This window comes from Rosa chinensis, chromosome 6 (assembly GCF_002994745.2).
Source record: "Rosa chinensis cultivar Old Blush chromosome 6, RchiOBHm-V2, whole genome shotgun sequence".
Classification (NCBI taxonomy): domain Eukaryota; kingdom Viridiplantae; phylum Streptophyta; class Magnoliopsida; order Rosales; family Rosaceae; genus Rosa; species Rosa chinensis.
Genome location: NC_037093.1, coordinates 59,802,360 through 59,822,432, shown reverse-complemented (window position 1 = coordinate 59,822,432; position 20,073 = coordinate 59,802,360). Strand labels below are relative to the sequence as shown.

The window sequence follows — 20,073 nt, the reverse complement described above, 5'->3', positions numbered from 1 at the left end:
ATTTCTCAATGGAGTTGATCTTTTCATGAGCACCTAGAGCTATTATGGAGCATACGTAAAGGAAGTCAAGGCCTTGTGCCTTGAGGTTGGTGTCTCATATTGGTCTTCTCCAAAGGTCGTGAGCAATTGAGGTGTCGACAAAGGGGGTTTTCCATAACTTTACTCAGCCCTTAGATTTTTATTTTCGTAGTTGATTTTTGTGCTTTCGCCCGGACTTCGCTCTCATGCCTAACTCCGACACGAATTTAGCTTTCGAGCTCACTTTACAACATTGAGGACAATGTTGGTTTTAAGTGTGGGGGTGAGGGCTCGGGCGCCTATGAAAAAAATAGATTAGCTGTTTGTAATTATATTTTAGTGGTTAATGCCCTTTCCAACTCCAATGACGAGCCATGGACTTAACTTATTGTGATTGTGAATAGATTGAGCATGATCTAGGACTTTGAATTTGTCTTGTAATGGAGTGTATATGTGATCTATGCTTGACTATATGTGTGCACATAGCCTAAAATTAGGTTGGTTCATCATAGTTAGAGAAGCATATAGATTATTCGATTAACTTGCATGCCTTATTTGTGAGTTTTTGAGCCTAATATCTATAGTGTATGCATTATTAATTCACTTTTTCTTCATGTGTATACAATTTTATGACATTGCATATCTAGAACTTGCTTGAGATCTCTCGAGGCTACTTTTAGCTTGCGACGGGATAGAAAGGATTGAGGCAATTAGGTTAATACCACCATGGCCGAAGAAGCATGTGCCCAAAAATATTTACCACTAGATTGCCACTTTGAGCCTATTTATATATATTTAGCCTTTTTATTCATTTGCACCACAAATTCTGACCTACCCTAAACACTTTTATCCTACCCTTCCGTGGTAGTTGGTAAAGCAATTCGAGAGAATGACTTTATGTTTGAGTACTTCCAAAGAAAGAAAAAAGTCAAAAGTGTGAAGTTACAAAAGAATAAGTGTGGGGGTGAGTGATTTGTAAAATAAATAAAAAATAATAAATAAATAAATAAAAAAGTTTGTGAAAATAGAAAGAAAGTTCAAGGAAAAGAAAAGTAGAAAAAGAAAGGAAAAAAAAGAAAAAAAGAAAGTTGGGTAAAAAAAAAAAAAAAGTATTACATAGTATAGTATAGTGTGGGTTGTATATTGGGTTTTAGAGTGAGTGACTTAGCATTCGAAAGCAAATGTCATATATCTCTACAAGAGAGAATTGCTTCACCAATTTCCATAGACTTTGTCTTTCCTTATTCTTCATTTCTATTAGCCACTTACCCTTAGCCCCATTACAACCAAATAAAAGACCTCTTGATCTTGAAAGTTGTGAGCTATCTAGCGGAGATGAGATCGAAGAGCAAGCATATGGCGGCGCGTGTTGTGAAATTGTTTTTGAGTGAAATACATGTAACCCCTAAACACTTGAGCGGTAATATTTAGTGAACCTTTGTGAGTTTAGTGAGTTATATCAGGTCTTCTATGTGCCTATTTGATTATGGTGGATTGATTTAATGTATGGATATCACATGCATATACTTGAGCATTTCTCACATGTGCATTTTAATTGCCTTACAAATTCAAAAATCTTATGTTGTGATTACATCTACTTCATGGTCATATGCATAATTAGTTCTCCGAGGGTTATGGTCGGAAAAGCAAATACTACACTATCTTTATGTTTATGAGTAATTAGATTTTCGGATTATATTTCATTTAATTTGCTTGAGGACAAGCAAAGTTCAAGTGTGGGGGTGTGATTACATGCCTTTATATGCATGTAATTATATCTAAAACACTATAAATAAGTTAATCCTCAAGTTAATTATTATGTAACTAATCCAATTTTATTTGTTTGTAGGAAATAAGTGGAGTTGTGGATTTCGGAAGAAGTCGTGTGAAAATGGCGGCAATTGGAATTACTGACAAAAAGACAAAATTGTTGACATGATCAACCACGGTCAAAGTCAAGAAAGAGTGGAATGCAATTATGCATAATTTTGGGTGCAAGTGCTTGAAAATACAAGGAGTTAGAAATGGATGAGAGAGAGAAAAGGAAGAAGAAAAAAATAATTCAAAAAAAAAAAAGAAGGATAAATTGAGTGGATGGCAGCATCATCAATCAATGATTAAATTCTGCTTACTACCCTGTACTTTTAAGGGTTTGTCAGTTCAGTCCTTGCACTTTTAATTTAATCAGAAAAGTCCTCGCACTCTCCAATTTCATCAAATCGATCCATTTCGTCATTATTCCGTCAATTTTCTCCGTTAAGGTGCTGACGTGACACTTTTTCATAGGGAAATTCCCAAAATACCCATACAAATATAAACACAAACTCTCCTTCTTCTCCGTCCTTCCCTTGTTCAATTCTCAACCAACTTCCCAAGATCGATCCCCACTAGTAGCTCACTTGGAAGGTCATACTAAAATCAAATGCATACCAAAACACATCAAAGACTCCAAATATGAACTCATCCAAGCAAGAGTACTGAAATCAAGAGCAACTCACAAAGACAAAACCCCCAACAATCAATGAGAGGACTCTGTGCTTTGAACACCATTAACCTAAAATACACATGACCAGAAACTCAGAAAACAAGCCCAGAATGAACCATTTAGTAAGCAAAACACAAAACAAGAAATTTGGCTCATCATTTTGTTTAGTATATACACAAACTCACACACAAATGTGGCCAGCCCTAGTTGATCATACCCCAGCAACCATGCTCATCCTCCTCAGCCAGATGCCCCACTTCTCCGACCCCAAAGTCTTCGCCGCAATGACCCGAGCAGTCTCCGACGTCGCCCAGACCCACTCTGTCCTCAACACCATCGGTGACCATCCCGACCACAACCTCCTCCCTCAACAGCGATCCAAACTCTCCCTCATCACCCCCTCCGAAATCGCCGCCGAATTCTCCCACCACGACCCCAACTTCGCTCGGATCAACAACTGCAGCTTCTGGTCCTGCCCCGACTCCATCATCCAGCCTCCTAGAGTCCAAGTAGCAGCGTTTGCAGGGGGAGCACTGGAGCCAAATGACGTCGGAGCCGGTGTCGAGGACCATGTAGAGGTAATTAGGAGGGAGTGCCGATGCCGATGCGGTTGAGGGAGAGGTGAGGGAGGTGAAGTGGAGGGCGTCGCAGTGGAGGCAGAGGTGGAAGAGCTGGGAGATGGTTTGGTTGGAGGAGAGGGCATCGAGGTGGTGGAGTTAGAGGGCGATGGAATCTGGGTCGGGTTCGGAGGTGGCGGAGAAGGATTCGGGTTGGGGGAGAGTAGGGGCGGAGGGGAAGGGGGAGAGGAGGAGGGTCTGGTGGTCAAGGGCGACGGAGAAGGAGAGGAGAAGAGTGAAGGTGATAGAAAAGAAGAGATGGGTCTTCTTTTTCTCTTCCATTTTTTTGGGTGGGGAGGAGAGAGAGAGAGAGAGAGAGGGAAAGAGGGTTTGGGGAAGAAGAAGTGGGAGAGAGAGTGAAGCATGCTTATGCAGGAAGAGGCTTTGAGTAGGGGTATTTTGGGAATTTCCCTGTGAAAATGTGCCGCGTCAGCACCTTAACATAGAAAATCGACGGAATAGTGACGGAATGGATCGATTTGATGAAATTGGAGAGTGCGAGGACTTTTCTAATTAATTTAAAAGTGCAGGGACTGAATTGACGAACCCTTAAAAGTACAGGGTAGTAAAGAGAATTTAATCCATCAATCAATTAAACATTGATTTGATTAATGTTTAATTGGGGAAGGCTAGCAGCCCATCACATGGAAGAAAAGAAAAGAAAAAAAAATCCTTTCTTTTCTCCTTTCAATCCTAGCCACACATGTCACCCTCACCATCCATTTCTCTTAAATCCCATACATCCATTTCTCATCCGTCTCTTCCTTTTCAAACAGCCACCCACTTCAATTAACCCATTCTCTCCTCTCTCTCCATATATATAGGCCGCAGCGCACCCCATTCTGAAGAGACACAATTCCGCCGCACTCATTCCTTTACCCTTCCTCTAACATCGAACCAACCACCCCATATTCATCTCTTCTTCTTCCCACCGAAACTCACCACCACCAACCCATTTTCTATAATTTCTTCACTACTCCACCACTAATTATCATCAATTTCACAAGATTCAAAGGGAAGCCCAAGCATCAAAAGCTTCATCAGATCAAATTTGGGTAAAAGTAGGGAGCCATAAATCAAGGCTAGCCATAATTGCACTATAGCAATTTGTGGCTTGTTCTTGTTACTCATTGCTTCTCTTCACTTTTTCCTCTTTAAATTATGTATTTTTATGTTAGTTTGGTGATGGGTAGTGAGTAGTTTTGTTGTTGGGGGCTAGGGTTGTGGGTTCTAGCCCAAATCTTGTGTAAAAGATGTTTAATTTAATGTAATGATGCAATTTTCATATGATGAATGCTTATTTCAATTATTGTTGGGTTAAAATGCATGTCTAGGAGCCTAGTCAACTCTAGGGTGTGTATTTTGAGCATGTCTAGGACGGAGTTAGAGGCTTGACCTCCTCTAATTCCTAAGCTAGAAACCTTCAATTTCGTATTCGAGGGGTTATAAGCATGGTGATTTACACCCGTTGCGTGAATCTATTCTAGATTTTGGTTTTTAGATTTGATTATTGTATTTTAAATTTAGATTATGCTTATTTAATATAATTTTTATTATTTAGATTGAATTTTACTAGAATTTTTTTCTTCATAAATAGTATGTTAATATAATATAGGTTAAACCGCCTAACCGACCAAATCAAACCATCTTTAATTGGATTAGGTTAAGCTTATTTTTTTTAATGACCGGTTGTCTAAAATGCTTAAACCGTTCACTTTAGTATAGAGACGGTTTAAAGTCAAAACTGATCCAACCCAATCTGTGTGCAGCCCTACCAAAAAGAAGGGAAAGAGGACATGGGTGCCCAGATCATTTTTTTTTTTAAATAATTGGACAGAAGGAAAGAAAAAATTTGTTAAAGGAAAAACATGTTATGTGCCTTCGTCAAAGTGATTGATGAAGGGGGAATCAAGGAATTAGCAATTACCATCAATCAGCAAGGATTACGAACCAATTAGCATTTAATATCATCATTGTAATTGATCTTTCCGTTGTAATTCTCTCCCTATAAAGGGGCTATGAAATGAAATGAGTAGACAAAAAATTCCATCTCAATTTTACTTTTACACGTTATCAGCACGCTCAGAGCCAATAGCCAAGAAGAAAAAAAAACCAAAACCCTAGAAGCATTTTTTTTTCCCTTTCTGCCGCCACCACAAAAAAAAAAATAAAAAAAAATCCTTCCTTGCATGTTGCAGCAGCCTGCATCCTAGCCCACTGCCTTCCCAGCCTTGCCGCTTGCAATACATGGGCCTGCAACACATCATCGGCCTCCAGTAGCCTAGCTGCCTAACCTCACCACCGAGCCCAGCAGCATCTCACCTGCGCGCGGCTCCAACCTCCAGCCTGCACAGATCCCGCCTGCAGTAGCCTCCTCGCTTAGAACACACAGATCCTTCTTTCGGCCTCCTCCCCACACACTGGTCGGCCTCACCTCACCGCAGCATAGCCCGAGCGATTGCCCAGCCCCGACGAACCCTCGCAGCCCACAAAAAAGAAAAGAAAAAAAGATGCACCTGCAAACCAGAAGGAGGAAGAAGACGCGAAAAAAAGAGAGAAGGAACCGGCCCAAAGTAAAGTGCCCGCCCAAAAAAAAAAGAAACAGGCCCTCCCCGGCCAAGAAAGAAAAAAAAGAAACAGGCCCTCCAGGCCAAGAAAAAAAAAACAAAAAACAAAGAAAAGAAACACAAGGCCATTACCCACTACTGAAAAGAAAGAGGAAGCAGCCCAGTTTTTCTCAAGCCCAAAAAAAACATCGCTAAGCACGCCTGCATCAACACGCGCTTGCGTTAGGATCGTTTTATTTTCTCGAAATCAAGTATGTTTTCTTTATTTTATTTTATGATTTTAACCAAGCATGTGAATTTTATGTTTTCTATTTTTTTTAAGCATGCTTTATACTTTATTGTTAATGCTTTTATTATAATTTGCTATTGAGCATGTTTAGTTAGATAATATTGATTTTTAAATATGCCTTGTTATTTTATATATGTTTTATTATTCGTAGAAATTTAAGCATGCTCTATATTTTATTGTTTATGTTTTTATCATGAAATTTTGAGCATGGTTGATTTTATTTACGCTTATATAATTATTCCTTAGCATGTCTTTATAGTTTATATTATGTTTTATTTTATTTTTATGCATGACATATGTAGCATATATTTTGCTATATATTTGTGCAATTTGAGCATGCCATGTGATTTATTTTTATATATGCTATGTTTTATTTATTATTAAATGTGTTATAGTTATTTTTGTAATGCAACATATAAATTCCATTTTTCCATGATAATGAAACTTCATGCGCATTATACACACTTACCGTGATAAAGCATTTTCACATAGCATAAAAAAATGTGACCATTACAAATCTTGGTCTTAAAATCTAATTCATATGTTTTGGAAAATAATTAACGTGGATGTTTTTATGACTGCGTAATTTATTTCTTCTCTCTTGTTTATGTAGATGGCTGATCCAACTCGACCTAAATTTGACATTTTGGACTCAGAAGGACTTGAGTACCACCGTTGGGTTTCCGATGTAGAAACTGCCTTTGTGGCAAAAGACTACACTGCCACCATCAAAACTCCCACTGACCCCAAAGACGATGGACCATCTGATAAGGTGAAAGCAAATGCCTTAATATTTCTAAGGCGACATATTGATCCTAGCTTACGCTGGGAATACCTTCAGTTGAAGATACCCAAAGAACTGTGAGATGCCCTTAAGGGACGTTTTGGGAACATTCATGACACCTTGCTCCCAGAACTGACCGTTCAATGGAATGAAATCTGATAGGAGCACAAAGTGTGACGTTTTAAATATATATTTTTCCTCATTTGGCTAAGTTATTCTCTTAAAATTAATAATTATAATATAGTTTATGTTTTTAGCTACTTCATGGTAGAAAATGGTGAAAAGAGGTAAAAAAGAGCATAAATGAATGTAAATGAAGGATGAGTTATTTTAGAAACTTTCCTCTTTCATTTTAGGAAATATTTCCTATTTTGTTTTTGGAAACTTTCTTCTTTTAAACTTTCCAATTTCTGATTTTCTTGTTTTAAAGAGAGTCCATCCCATTAAAAACTCTTGAGTGATGAAATCAAGAAAAATTGAAGAATTAATCAGGAAGAATTTGAGGAGATAAAATGGATTGTTTTTAATCAATATTTATTCCTAATTATCTTATTTCTTATTGATTATAAACTCTAATTAAATTCTGATTTTTCTTGATTGTAGGAGTTTATTGTGTGCACAATTCTTGGAAGAAATTAGTGCAATTCAAAGGAGAGGAATAAGGGATGTATCTTGTCACTATTCAAGGCATATACAATGAGCTATTAAGGGGAAAAGAGATCAGAAAATTCATGACTTTGTCAAGAGAAAATCAAGGAAATTTGGAGGAGAAATCACCTCTAGACGAATGGCCATGATTACATCATAAGATAGGAGAATTCCACTATAAATAGCAGACATTCTCAACACCAAGAGCATCACTTCCTGACCAAGATCAGTTCCTAGCTAAAAATTATTCCATAGCCCCAATTCACTTCTCAAACCTCCATCACATACAAGACCGTGACCACTATCCTTCCATCAATCTACGAGTTCTTAGGCGCTGAGTCAAGGACGCTCCACCACCATAGCAGAGACGAGTTCATCATCTTGTTGCTAAGCCGCTGAGGAAAGTTTCAAAAGTGTAACTATGACTCTACTTATAATTATTGTTTCGGTTTTGTGTGTTTGGATTTGTGAGTTGTGTAATTGGAGACATGAGATTTTCAGAATATTTTTATTAATATTTTTGAGATTTTCAGTTTATTATTGAGTTAATTTCAAGAATTCTTTTATGATGCATGTTATAATCTTGTGCCCTTTTATGTGTTTAGGTAATTTTCAGAGTTAGGTTAATAAGTTTGCATGCTAGAATCACGCTGAGTATTCATGTGTGTTTGCTTAATTTGCCAAGAGTAATTATTATTTGTTAAGACGCTGAGTTAAACAAGTAGTAATTAGTTCTAAAGAGTGGTAAAAATCATGCTTTAATGATTAAATGATTATGCAAATTACGTGTTAATTGCAATGACTAATGGATTGGACCGTGACAGCTTTTCATTTGGGCTCTTATCTAGCATTTAAGATGGGCACGTTTTTGTTGCATGTTGAAATGAATTTTCTGTTTTTACACTTAATAATTTCCGAGTGGTAGTGGTCTAGGTTACGGAAGTCGATCATTGTATATAATTTTATTTGTTTTGTTTTTATTTTAAGTAGATTAGAACCAAATTTCAAAACCCCCCATTTTATTCTTTTATTTGTTAATTGACCTTTTAGTATAGGTGTACCCTACAATCCCCGGACTGAACGATCCCTGCTTATCCTATACTGACAACTACATTTTGCAGGGTTAAATTGTGAGGCTATTTTAGCCATATCAAAATCCGTTTGCTTGACTACAAAAAGGTCAATGACTTCAACATAAGGACATGTTGCGCCTAAAGGCACGCCTAAATTTTTGTGGAAAGGAACTCATAGAAGATGATATGATCCAGAAAACTCTTTCCACTTTTCCTACTTCAGCAATTATACTAGCGAACCAGTATAGGCTGGAGTATGATAACATAAGAATCACAACTTTCAATAAGTTGATCAACCCACTGCAAGTGGCTGAGAGGCATAATGAGGTTCTTTTGAGCAACAATGCCAGGCCTGTTGGGACAAAGAAAATTCCAGAGGCTAATTATGGCAAAGTCAAAGGTGGAAAGAACCCCAATGCAAAGGGGGTTGGACGTGCTGATCTCTACCCACGTGGCAACAATGCACCACGTGGCAAGGGACGCGGGGGTCATGGTATGGGCCGTGGAGGCCCTCTTAATGTATGGCGCAGAGATGGTGGTGTTGGCCCTAGTGGTCATGGAAATAGGGTGCAAAGGGCACCTAAGAACCCTTCAGTCAAACATGGTAGAGTTAGCAATGAACCATGCTATAGGTGTGGAGTCATGGGGCAATGGTACAAGAACTGCCAAGCAAGCAACAGAGTAGAAGCCAATTATAAGAGATATAAGGAGTCTAAAGAACAAGAGGCTCACTATATGGAAGAAGGAGGCCATGACCCAGACGTCAACCTCACAATTGCAGACTTTAATGGCAATAAGGAACTTGCTCAGTCAATGGATGCTTCAGATTTTGACTGATCTGCTTTATTTATTTTATTTTCCAAAAACAGTTGTGAAGGCATAATGCCTCATTTTTAATTAGACTATTACGTAGTCTTAAAGTTTATTTCAATAATAGTTTGATGAATTAGATTTCTGAACAAGACCTTGATTTGATTATCGTTGGCTTATTAATAAATTTTGGATTTTATTCTGAAGCATTGAATTTATTCGATTTTTATGTACTACACATATTCACATGGTTCGAAAAAGCACTCTAAAGATGTAAAGCAATACATCTACAGAAAAATTATTAGAATAAAAAAAAAACAAAGTTATCATTCTACTAAAATAGACATGCTCTAAAGAATATGAGTTATATTTTCAAAATTAATAATACCTCCCATTTATTTGTAGGAATGAATCGAGGAGAACTTGAGTGCTTAGTTGATAGTGGGACTACCCACATCATATTAAGGAATAGACAATTATTTATTGAATTAATAGCCTATAATTCCTCTGTGACTACGATGATTGGATCATCACAAGTAATAAAAGGGCGAAGAACTGCCAAATTTTTGCTGCCTAATGGCACAACATTTAAAGTCATAGACGCTCTATATGCACCAAGAGCTAATCGAACCTTGTTAAGTTTCAAAGATATTCGTGCCAACGGTTATCATGTAGAAACACACTGTGAGAATGGAACTGAATACCTTTATATTACCTCTAATGAATGTGGAAGGAAACGCATTTTAGAGAAACTTATGAGTCAATCTAGTGGACTGTACCTCACTACGATTCGGATCATTGAATCATATGTTGTCACCAACAATGAAATGTGGGACACTGACTCATACAGGCTTTGGCATGACCGCCTAGGGCACCCCAGTAGTGACATGATGATCCGTATTTTAAAGAACTCACACTGACATCCCTTCTTTCGAGTGAAAAATAAAATGGGAGAAAAATCCGCCACACTGAAAGGTGTCGGTCCTAGTATTGCTCAAATGTAGCCATTACCTTCTGAAGTACCAGAAGTACTACCTCCCTCCCATTATGCCTCATTGACTATTTCAAAGGCACATCACTCATTTTGCAAAGCCTGCTCTTTAGCAAAAACAGGATCGAGACCTTCCTATGCTAAAGATACAAAACAAAATATTCCATTCTTACAAAGGATACAAGGAGATATTTGTGGACCTATCCATCTAGAATGTGGACCATTCAAGTACTTTATGGTTCTGGTGGATGCCTCGACACGCTGGTCACATGTCGTTTTATTGTCGACAAGAAATGCTGCATTTGCAAAACTCGTAGCACATATTACACACTTAAGGGCTCACCACCCTGATCACCCTATCAAGTCTATAAGGCTTGATAACGCTGGAGAGTTTACATCAAAAGCATTTGATGATTATTACATGTCTATTAGGATCAATGTAGAGCATCATGTACCCCATGTGCTTACACAAAATGGTCTCGCAGAAGCCACCATCAAAAGGTTACAGATGGTGGCTAGGGCATTGGTTATGCGCACCAACCTGCCTATATCTGCATGGGGTTATGCAATATTGCATGCAGCTTTACTCATTTGTTTCAGACCCACTGCTAGCCAACCATTTTCTGCGTACCAGTTGGTAACTGGATATGAGCCTAACGTTTCACACTTACGCATATTTGGTTGCGCAGTATATGTGCCTATTGCACCCCCACAACGCACTAAAATGGGTCATCAAAGACGATTAAGTATTTATGTTGGAGACGAATCTCTAACGATTATCCGCTATTTGGAACCCTTGATAGACGATCTTTTTACCGCTAGATTTACGGATTGTCACTTTGATGAGACAGTCTTCCCGTCGTTAGGGGGAGATAGGAAAAAGGATTTTCCAAGAGAACGACAGGAATTGTCGTGGTTTGTCCCCACTCTGTCTCATTTTGATCCCCGCACTTCCAATGTGAAAGTGAAGTGAAAAGAATAATCGATTTTCAGAACATAGCAGATTCGATGCCTGATGCGTTTACTGATATCGCAAAAGTGACGAGATCACATATACCAGCTGCAAATGTGCCTGCAAGATTAGAAGTCCCCAACAAGGAGCACGGTGCAGCAGATAGAGGCACTACAACCTCACTTAGTGGAGGTGTGGTTGAGGCCGTGGCTCTTCAAAGGAAGAGGGGGAGGCCACTTGGTTCGATTGACACTCACCCAAGGAAGAAAAGGGCGAGTAAGGCACAAACCGATCCATTAATCATCAATGTAGAGAATCCCTCTCATGAGATTGTCTCTGATTATAGTTATGTCCATGAATCAATATTGGAGGACACTCCGATGTTTGAAATGATACCAGAGAACAAAGAAATCTCAATGGATTATGAGAGTGCGTATGAGTTGATAGAAAGATCTTCCATACACATTAATATTGATGATGTATTTGTATACACTATTGCTCAAGAAATCATAGAGCACGATGATATCGAACCACGCTCTGTTGCAGAATGTCAACAAAGAGCAGATTGACCTAAATGGAAAGAAGCAATCCAGGCAGAATTAGATTCTTTGACAAAGAGATAGGTATTTGGTCCGGTAGTGCTGACCCCACCAAGTGTAAAGCCAGTAGGACATAAATGGGTCTTTGTCAAAAAGCGTAATGAGAGAATGAAGTCCTGAGGTACAAGGCTCGCCTTGTGGCGCAAGGTTTCTCACAACGCCCTGGAATTGACTACGAGAAGACATACTCTCCCGTCATGGATGTTATAACGTTCCGCTACTTAGTTAGCCTAGCAGTTTCCTAAGGATTGGAAATGCAGCTCATGGATGTGGTGACTGCATATCTCTATGGGGATCTAGATTCAGATATATATATATATATATATATATATATATATATGAAAGTGCCTGATGGCCTTACATTACCCAAGTCAAGTGACTCTAAACCACGGAGTGCGTTTGCAATTAGGTTGAAACGCTCACTTTACGGATTGAAACAATCCGGGAGGATGTGGTATACTCGTCTAAGTGACTACTTGATTGGGAAGGGATATAAGAACGATGAATTATGCCCCTGGCATTCATAGAGAAAACGAGTTCCAGATTTGCAATTGTAGCAGTATATGTCGATGATATGAACATAATAGGTACTCTTGATGAAATAAGAGAAACCACGAGCTACTTGAAATCCGAATTTGAGATGAAGGATCTTGGGAAAACTCGATTTTGTCTAGGCCTTGAACTAGAACACCGAGTTTGTGGAATACTAATCCACCGGTTTGCGTATGTCCAAAAGATGCTCAAGCGATTTAACATGGATAAAGCGCATCCTGCTAGCACTCCCCTGATCGGTCGAAGTTTGGATGCAAGGAAAGATCCATTTTGTCCAAAGGAAGATGACGAAGAGGTGTTGGGAGCTAAAATTCCCTATCTAAGTGCAATACGCGCATTATTGTACTTAGCCTAATGTACTCGACCAGACATTGCATTCTCAGTGAACTTGTTAGCTAGATTTAGCTCAGCGCCAATGCATCGTCACTAGAATGGTATCAAGAACATTTTCTGATACCTAAAAGGAACCATTGACTTGGGACTGTTCTTTCCCTACAGAGAGACAAGAGGGACCGCAGATGGAACTGCAATCCCTAAAGGAAATATTGATGGCGAAAGCGCCACTCACTACACCGAAACGCCAAATGACGTTTTGGTTGATTTTGCTGATGCTGGGTACCTCTCTGACCCACATAAAGGTCGTTCCCAAACTGATTATGTATTTACCATTGGGAACACGACGATATCTTGGAGATCAACCAAGCAAACCCTTGTGGCCACCTCCTCGAACCACTCATAGATCATCGCTCTACATGAGGCGGTTCGTGAGTGTGTATGGTTAAGAGCTATCATCACACATATTCGAGGGACTAGTGGTTTGAGTTCTACCATTGAAGAGCCTACTTGCATTTATGAAGATAATGCAGCCTGCATCGAACAGATAAAGGTAGGATATATCAAGGGTGATAATACAAAACACATATCACCAAAGTTTTTCTACAATCAGCAACAATAGGCCCTCCTTAAGATTCAAGTGAATCAAATAATGTCTGAGGAGAATGTGGCAGATTTGTTCACCAAATCATTGCCTAAGGCCATATTTGAGAAACATGTGAAAAGCATAGGAATGCGAAGACTTTCCAAGCTCCCCTGATTAATGTAAGTATCAGGGGGAGGTGTAGACGTCAATGGGAGTCTAACACACACATGTCATACTCAAATGTAAAAGGTGCATTGTGCTCTTTTCCTTCGACCAAGGTGTATTTTTTGTCCCACAGGGTTTTTATTGTTACTTGGCAAGGTTTTTAGTGAGGCAACAATTCATGCACCATTTCGTCTTTGACTTGGCACAAGGGGGAGTGTTAAAGGAAAAACACATTATGTGCCTTCATCAAAGTGATTGACGGAGAGGGAATCAAGAAATTAGCAATTACCATCAATCAGCAAGGATTACGAACCAATTAGCATTTAATATCATCATTGTAATTGATCTTTCCATTGTCATTCTCTCCCTATATAAAGGGGCTATGAAATGAAATGAGTAGACAAAAAATTCCATCTCAATTTTACTTTTACAGTTTTGAATGTTTATTGGGTGCAATAGACGTTTATTGAAGGGCAATAGACATTTTTAAATTGATATAATCTTTTCATTTTTTTTCTTTAATCAAAGTTTTATTTGTCTAATTTTAGGAAGATTAGTTCTCATTCCGACTACCGAAAGTTCTATTGGGGGGCAATGAGGAGCAATAGACGTCTATTGGGGCAATAAACCTTTCCGACGACCTCTTTGGGGACCTCCGGCGAAGTTTTCAGAAAAGTCCAGTAGGCGACCATCGGTGACCAGATTCCGGCGGTCGGTGACAGGATTCCTGTGGTCGGTGACCTGAATCCGGCGGCCGGTGACCGGAATGATGTGGCCGGTGACGGGGCTCCGGGGAAGTCTCTTATGGTTTCTCTTTCTTCTATTTTCTCTCTCTCTCTAAGTAACAAAAGGGTGAGGGTAAAATGGTCTTAAAAAAAAACAAAAACAAAAACTTAATGGGATATTATGAAAGACTTGCTTAGATTATTTTGGGTAAGGGGGAATTAAAAAAACTTAGTGGAGTAAGTGGGAAAAAAATTCCTAGAAATAGGGTAAATGGACAAAAAATTCTTTTTAAAAAAAAAAAAAAAAAGGAAAAAGAAGAAGAAAACAGGTAGAGACGGAACAACTAATTAAAGGCAAAGCAGAGCAAAATTACTAGGTGGAGACCCGTGAGAGCATATGCTACTGAATTAAGAAAGTTTGCTCGTGTATTACATGTTGTCTAAAGATAAAGAAGAGTGTTTGGTCTGTTGATCAATTGTGTATGGAGGTGACTGCTTATACCCTACCTCATGGGACATGGGAGAACATAATCGTTGCTTTTACTATTAATATGCTTGTTTATCATTTACTTTATGCAATGATTGTTATAATATATTAATAATACGTTTATAGTACATGAATAGTTGCTGGTGTCTCACAACGTTATTCATACCAATGATACGTGGAACAAATTAACATCAACTCTGTAACTGTTGTAATTGAGGTGGTGGGAATGCCATGATAATAATTTCAGTATTTCACATTACAACAACCAAAAACATGGAAAGAGCTAGAAAAAGGCAAAAGTGAAAGAAGATTGAAACAGGAAAAAGGAAAAAGACTCGACTTAGTGACTTGCTGTTGCTGGTGCAATTGTACTTTATAAACTTCCTATTATGTTGCAGTTGAAAGCAGACAAAGAAGTGTTTCATATACCACTCGGGAGTGAAGCGTAACTAGTTTGCTTAGCTATAGCAGGTACAAACACTCATTTCCTTTGCTCCTTTTTACTTCCTATATGCTCAGTGCTTTTAAATTTACTTCTTGAAGGTGCATAGATTCTGCATTGCTTGTGCTCGGTTGTTTCTAGTTTGTATTACATTTCATCTGAACTTTCGCAAACAATGTGAACCATTTGTTTTCTCTGAATGTCTTCTGGTAACTGTTAAGTAATGTTTTTGTGACAGATTGTACTCAACTAGAAGTCTATACTCATTGTAGTTTTCTTTGGGGTTACCATCTGCAATTTGAGTTTGTTATTGCTCATTTGCATGATCAGGACTCGTGAACAGACTTTCAATTAGTAATCATCATATAGCTACATGATACAGAACACATAGAAATCGAGTGACTTCTACTTTGTTTATTTTTTATGGCTAAATTGCTTGCAGGCTGTGCGAATCATACATACTAAAACTAATTTGGATATGGCAGAGCTACAGCCAAAAAATCTGAAACATAAGTTGGAAGAGGTGTCTCCACTCTCCCCTCCCCCCCCCCCCAATGTTGTATCTACAGGGTTCCAAAGAGACTACGTGATGTGAATGAGAAGGCATACACACCTCAGGTGGTCTCAATAGGCCAGCTTCACCATGGTGGAGAAGGCTTAGAAGCCATGGAAGATCACAAAATATGGTATGTGAAGGACTTTCTGGAACGGACCAAGGTAAGCATGGAGGAATGTTTGAATACCTTGAAAAAGTGGGAAACAAAAATCCGTGCTTGTTATGCAGTAAAAATTGAATACAATGAAACTGAGCTTGTGGAAATGGTTCTTGTAGATTCCATTTTCACCTTTGAGCTCCTGCTGAGGTTTTCTTACCAACACTGCAAGAGGAAAAGGTTGACCGTTTATTCGGAAAACCATGGATGCTAAGGGACATAACATATGACATGTTATTGCTTGAAAATCAGATCCCATTCTTCATTCTTGAGTATCTTTATTCCTTAGCCCTTGCCAGTAATACCATTCCTCTGCAACATACTACGGTGCTTTCTATCTCTGAGCAAACCCACCGGTTCTTGCAGAATAGGGTATACATAAGGCCATTTGAAGAAATGAAGGAGAAAATCAAGCATGAAGGAACAAAACATTTTGTTGATTTTGTCCTCACATGTCATCGACCTTTAGAGCTTCCCAAGAAGAAGAGACTCAAGACTTTAACCATACCGAGTGCAACAGAATTATACCAGTCCGGAGTTAAGTTTGAGAATGTCAATGACAAAAACATATTTGACATAAAATTTGAGAATGGGGTCCTGCAAATTCCACACTTGAGAATTCGCGGGTCAACAGAAATTTTCTTTCGGAATCTCATTGCCTACGAGCAGTGTGAGCTCCATGATCACTACTTCAACGATTATGTGTTCATCATTGACCTCCTGGTTGACAGTTCCAAGGATGTGGACTTGCTTGTTAAGAGTGGAATCCTTGAATCTAAGCTACCGGATAGTGAAGCAGCGGCAAGTTATATCAACTCCCTTGACTTGGGGCCTATTCTGTTCAGTAGAAACTTCTATTTTACTGATCTCTGTGAGGATCTGAATGCATACTACAGAGTCCCCTGGCACAAGTGGAAGGCAAGCTTGAAACAGGACTATTTTAGTACTCCATGGGCTGGACTGTCTATTGTTGTAGCGGCTATTCTCGTTGTGCTCACTTTTATTCAAACAGTGTGCTCTATAATGTCTTTGTAGATTGTATTTCTGATCAAGTTTGATGTTTATGCACTTCAGATTTGTTGTTCATGTACTGATGTAAGATAACTAACAGTGATTGCTTTGTTTGTGTGCTCTTATTACTCATTTCCCTTCATGGAATATAAACTTTATAGATGTAATATATTATTATGTTTACTATGCATCGATGCCTGTCACATAGTTATTCTCAGATGTAAATAATAGACCTGCTCCAACGTAATAATATTGATACCAGTTGAGGTGTTGTCACTTGGGGCACATATTCTATTATTGATACTAAAAGAAAGCATCTTCCACTTACAAATGCATATCAATTTGATGTTTGTGGATGATATTTGCTTTTATTTGTCTAAAGAATATAAAAAGACTAATTCTCTGTTTCTTACTTATGGGTGGGCTGATTGCTCATGCAAATGTCTGTCTTTTTCATGCGTCTCGATCATTTCCCATAATAATCGTTGCTTTTACTCTTAATGTGATAGCTAATCATCTCTATGCAATGTCTCAGTGATGTATTAAAAAATATTGCTGTTGTTGAAGGAATATCGATTTAGTGTGCCTTATCAAACTAGGAGTAGCAATAGGAGAGAAGGTTCTAGATTTCCCAATCCTACACGGATTGGTATTCCTTGTAACATTAGAACTAGCACTTTGTAATCCCTATATATAGGGCTCCTATTCTCAATAATAAGAACACATCTCTCTCATCAATCTCTCTCAAATACATTATACTTAAACACGTTATCAGCACGACTCTAAGCCGCAAAGCAAAAACCAAAAACAAAACCCGAATTCCTCTTCATCAAAACTGCCGCAGCACCTAGCCACTTGCTAGCCTGCCTGCCCCGCGCGCGCCCGTGCGCCTACTGCTGCCCCGCGCACACCTGCGCACCCTGCTTCCCTGCGCACGCTGCTGCCCCGCCTACGCACCCGTGCACCTGCAGCCCTACACCACTGCTGCTGCTCCTGCAGTTTGCCTCCGCTGCTCCTGCACCACTACTACCACCGCAGCCCCTGCTGCCCCGCATTCGCTGCACGCCTCTACTAGGATTGCTTCGCTCCATCACGCCTGCATCGACACGCGCGTGATCCAAATACAAGTAAGTATTCAAAAGAGTAAGTTTTGAAGTTCCTATAATTCGGAATTTATATTTCTTATTCTTTTCTCGGGGACTTGAAAACCTCCCTTCTTCTACATCCCACCTTTCTTATAACGTGGGTTCGATCATTGAAAAGCGGAATCGTGGGGATTCACGCAATTAACGAACTAAGAGCGTTCGTAAGACTTCGGACTAAGAGCGTCCGCAAGCATCGATTTATGACCTTATAAACATCATTGTTTCGGTCTAATCCAATTTTCTTGGAAATCGATTTCTTGGTAGCATAGCTCGGAAATCTTAATATTTAGTTGTCGTGGAAGTTTTAACTCCGAAACTAATATATTTCTTCTTCTTATTTCAGGATGTCGAAACTTGACTTTCTTGCACTTACCTCAACTGGCTCGGAATATCATAGTTGGGCCACGGATGTTGAGCACCATCTCACTTCAAAAGGGATCCTACCCTTAATTCAAGCTCCTAATCCTACTCTCATATTTGAGCGTACGGCTACGAATAATGCCACCGCCCTCATCTTGATGAGGCGCCACATGGATAAATCACTCCGATTGGAGTACATGGCAATCAAGGATGCTAGAGAATTATGGGTTGCGCTAGAAGAGCGATTTGGTAATATCAAGGATACCCTCCTCCCTGACTTGAAAGTTCAATGGGGCAATCTACGATTCGCCGACTTCAAGTCTGTAGCTGAATATAATTCAGAAGTTCTACGCCTCAAAACCATGTTGGGGTTCTGTGGACAACCCGTCACAGAGCAAGAACTAATTGAGAAAACTCTCTCCACCTTCCCCGTCTCAGCAATTTTGCTCTCAAAGCAATATCGAACGGAATTTGATACTAGACGGATCACGAGATTTCATCAGCTCATTACTGTGATGTCTGTAGCTGAAAAACATGATAATATCCTCGTGAGAAATTATAATTCAAGGCCTATCGGAACTAAGAGCGTTCAGGAGGCGAATTATAATCATGCACCCAAAGGAGGGCGCAAGGAGCGGAACCCTAACAATAAGGGACATAACGGACGTTTTGGTCCATATAACCGCCCTACAAAGGAAGGAAACCGCCACAATGGAGCGGGAACACGTGGCAACAAAAGCCAACGTGGGAGAGGGGGACACAAGGCCGCCGGCCATAGGGGTGGCGCCAATGTCCAACACGGACGCCAATCTCGTCCTCATGCACAAGATGCATCTCAATTCAAGGGAGGAAATCGTAATGATGCATGCCATAGATGTGGATCTATTGAACATTGGTTCAAGCAATGCAATGCAAGCAAACAATTGGCTGCACATTACAAGGCATATAGAGAATTTCGAGAACATGAGACCTATCTTGCCGAAGATGTAGAAGAAGAAGGTGATGATGCACACGCCAATCTCACCATAGCGGACTTCAAATCTGACAAAAAATTGCACAAGGATGCTGCAGATTTTGATTAGTATAGTCCTTTACTTTTCCAAGAATCATGTAATGGCAATTATGCCTTAAATCAATAAAATGACTTATTGTATTAACTTTTTCCCTCTAGGCGTACTCAAGAGTACTTGTGATGTCTAGGCAAGGTTTGATCTGAGAGAACGGTTTTAAAAGTGAGCAACGATCCACCAAAATCTCGCCTTACCTTACCTGGTCACAACCAAATTGAAATTACCAAACGGATTAAGTGACTACGATTTGTCTACTATTTGATTTTATATTGGATTAGATTTTAGTCAAGAAACTTTGATGTAATCATTGGCTATCATTAATAAAGTGTCGACTTATTTTATTCAAATGTCTTGGACATAATATTCTAAATTCGAACTTTATTTTTTCAGTATGTTTCCCGGAGAGCTCAAATGCCTCGTGGACAGTGCCACTACACATACCATCCTTTAAATAGACAGCAATTCCTATGGATGGCGCCTACTCGATCTTCTGTGACTACGATGGCTGGACCATCTCAATTGATTCATGGTCGAGGACCAGCTCAATTTATGTTGCCTAATGGCACTACTTTGAATGTCACCGAAGCTCTTTATGCTCCTAGGGCAGGAAGAACCCTATTGAGCTTCAAAGATATAAGAGCCAATGGTTTT

The 20,073-nt window shown here is 39.3% G+C and overlaps 1 protein-coding gene across 1 annotated transcript; it reads left to right on the top strand.

The window, feature by feature from the left end:
* The first annotated feature begins 15,072 nt into the window (after positions 1-15,072).
* LOC112171693 (putative UPF0481 protein At3g02645) lies at positions 15,073-16,972 on the top strand. Its single transcript, XM_040507560.1, has 3 exons — positions 15,073-15,152; positions 15,566-15,840; positions 16,203-16,972. The coding sequence occupies exons 2-3, from the start codon at positions 15,790-15,792 to the stop codon at positions 16,869-16,871; spliced, it is 720 nt and encodes a 239-aa protein (XP_040363494.1). The 5' UTR covers positions 15,073-15,152; positions 15,566-15,789; the 3' UTR covers positions 16,872-16,972.
* Positions 16,973-20,073: the final 3,101 nt, after the last annotated feature.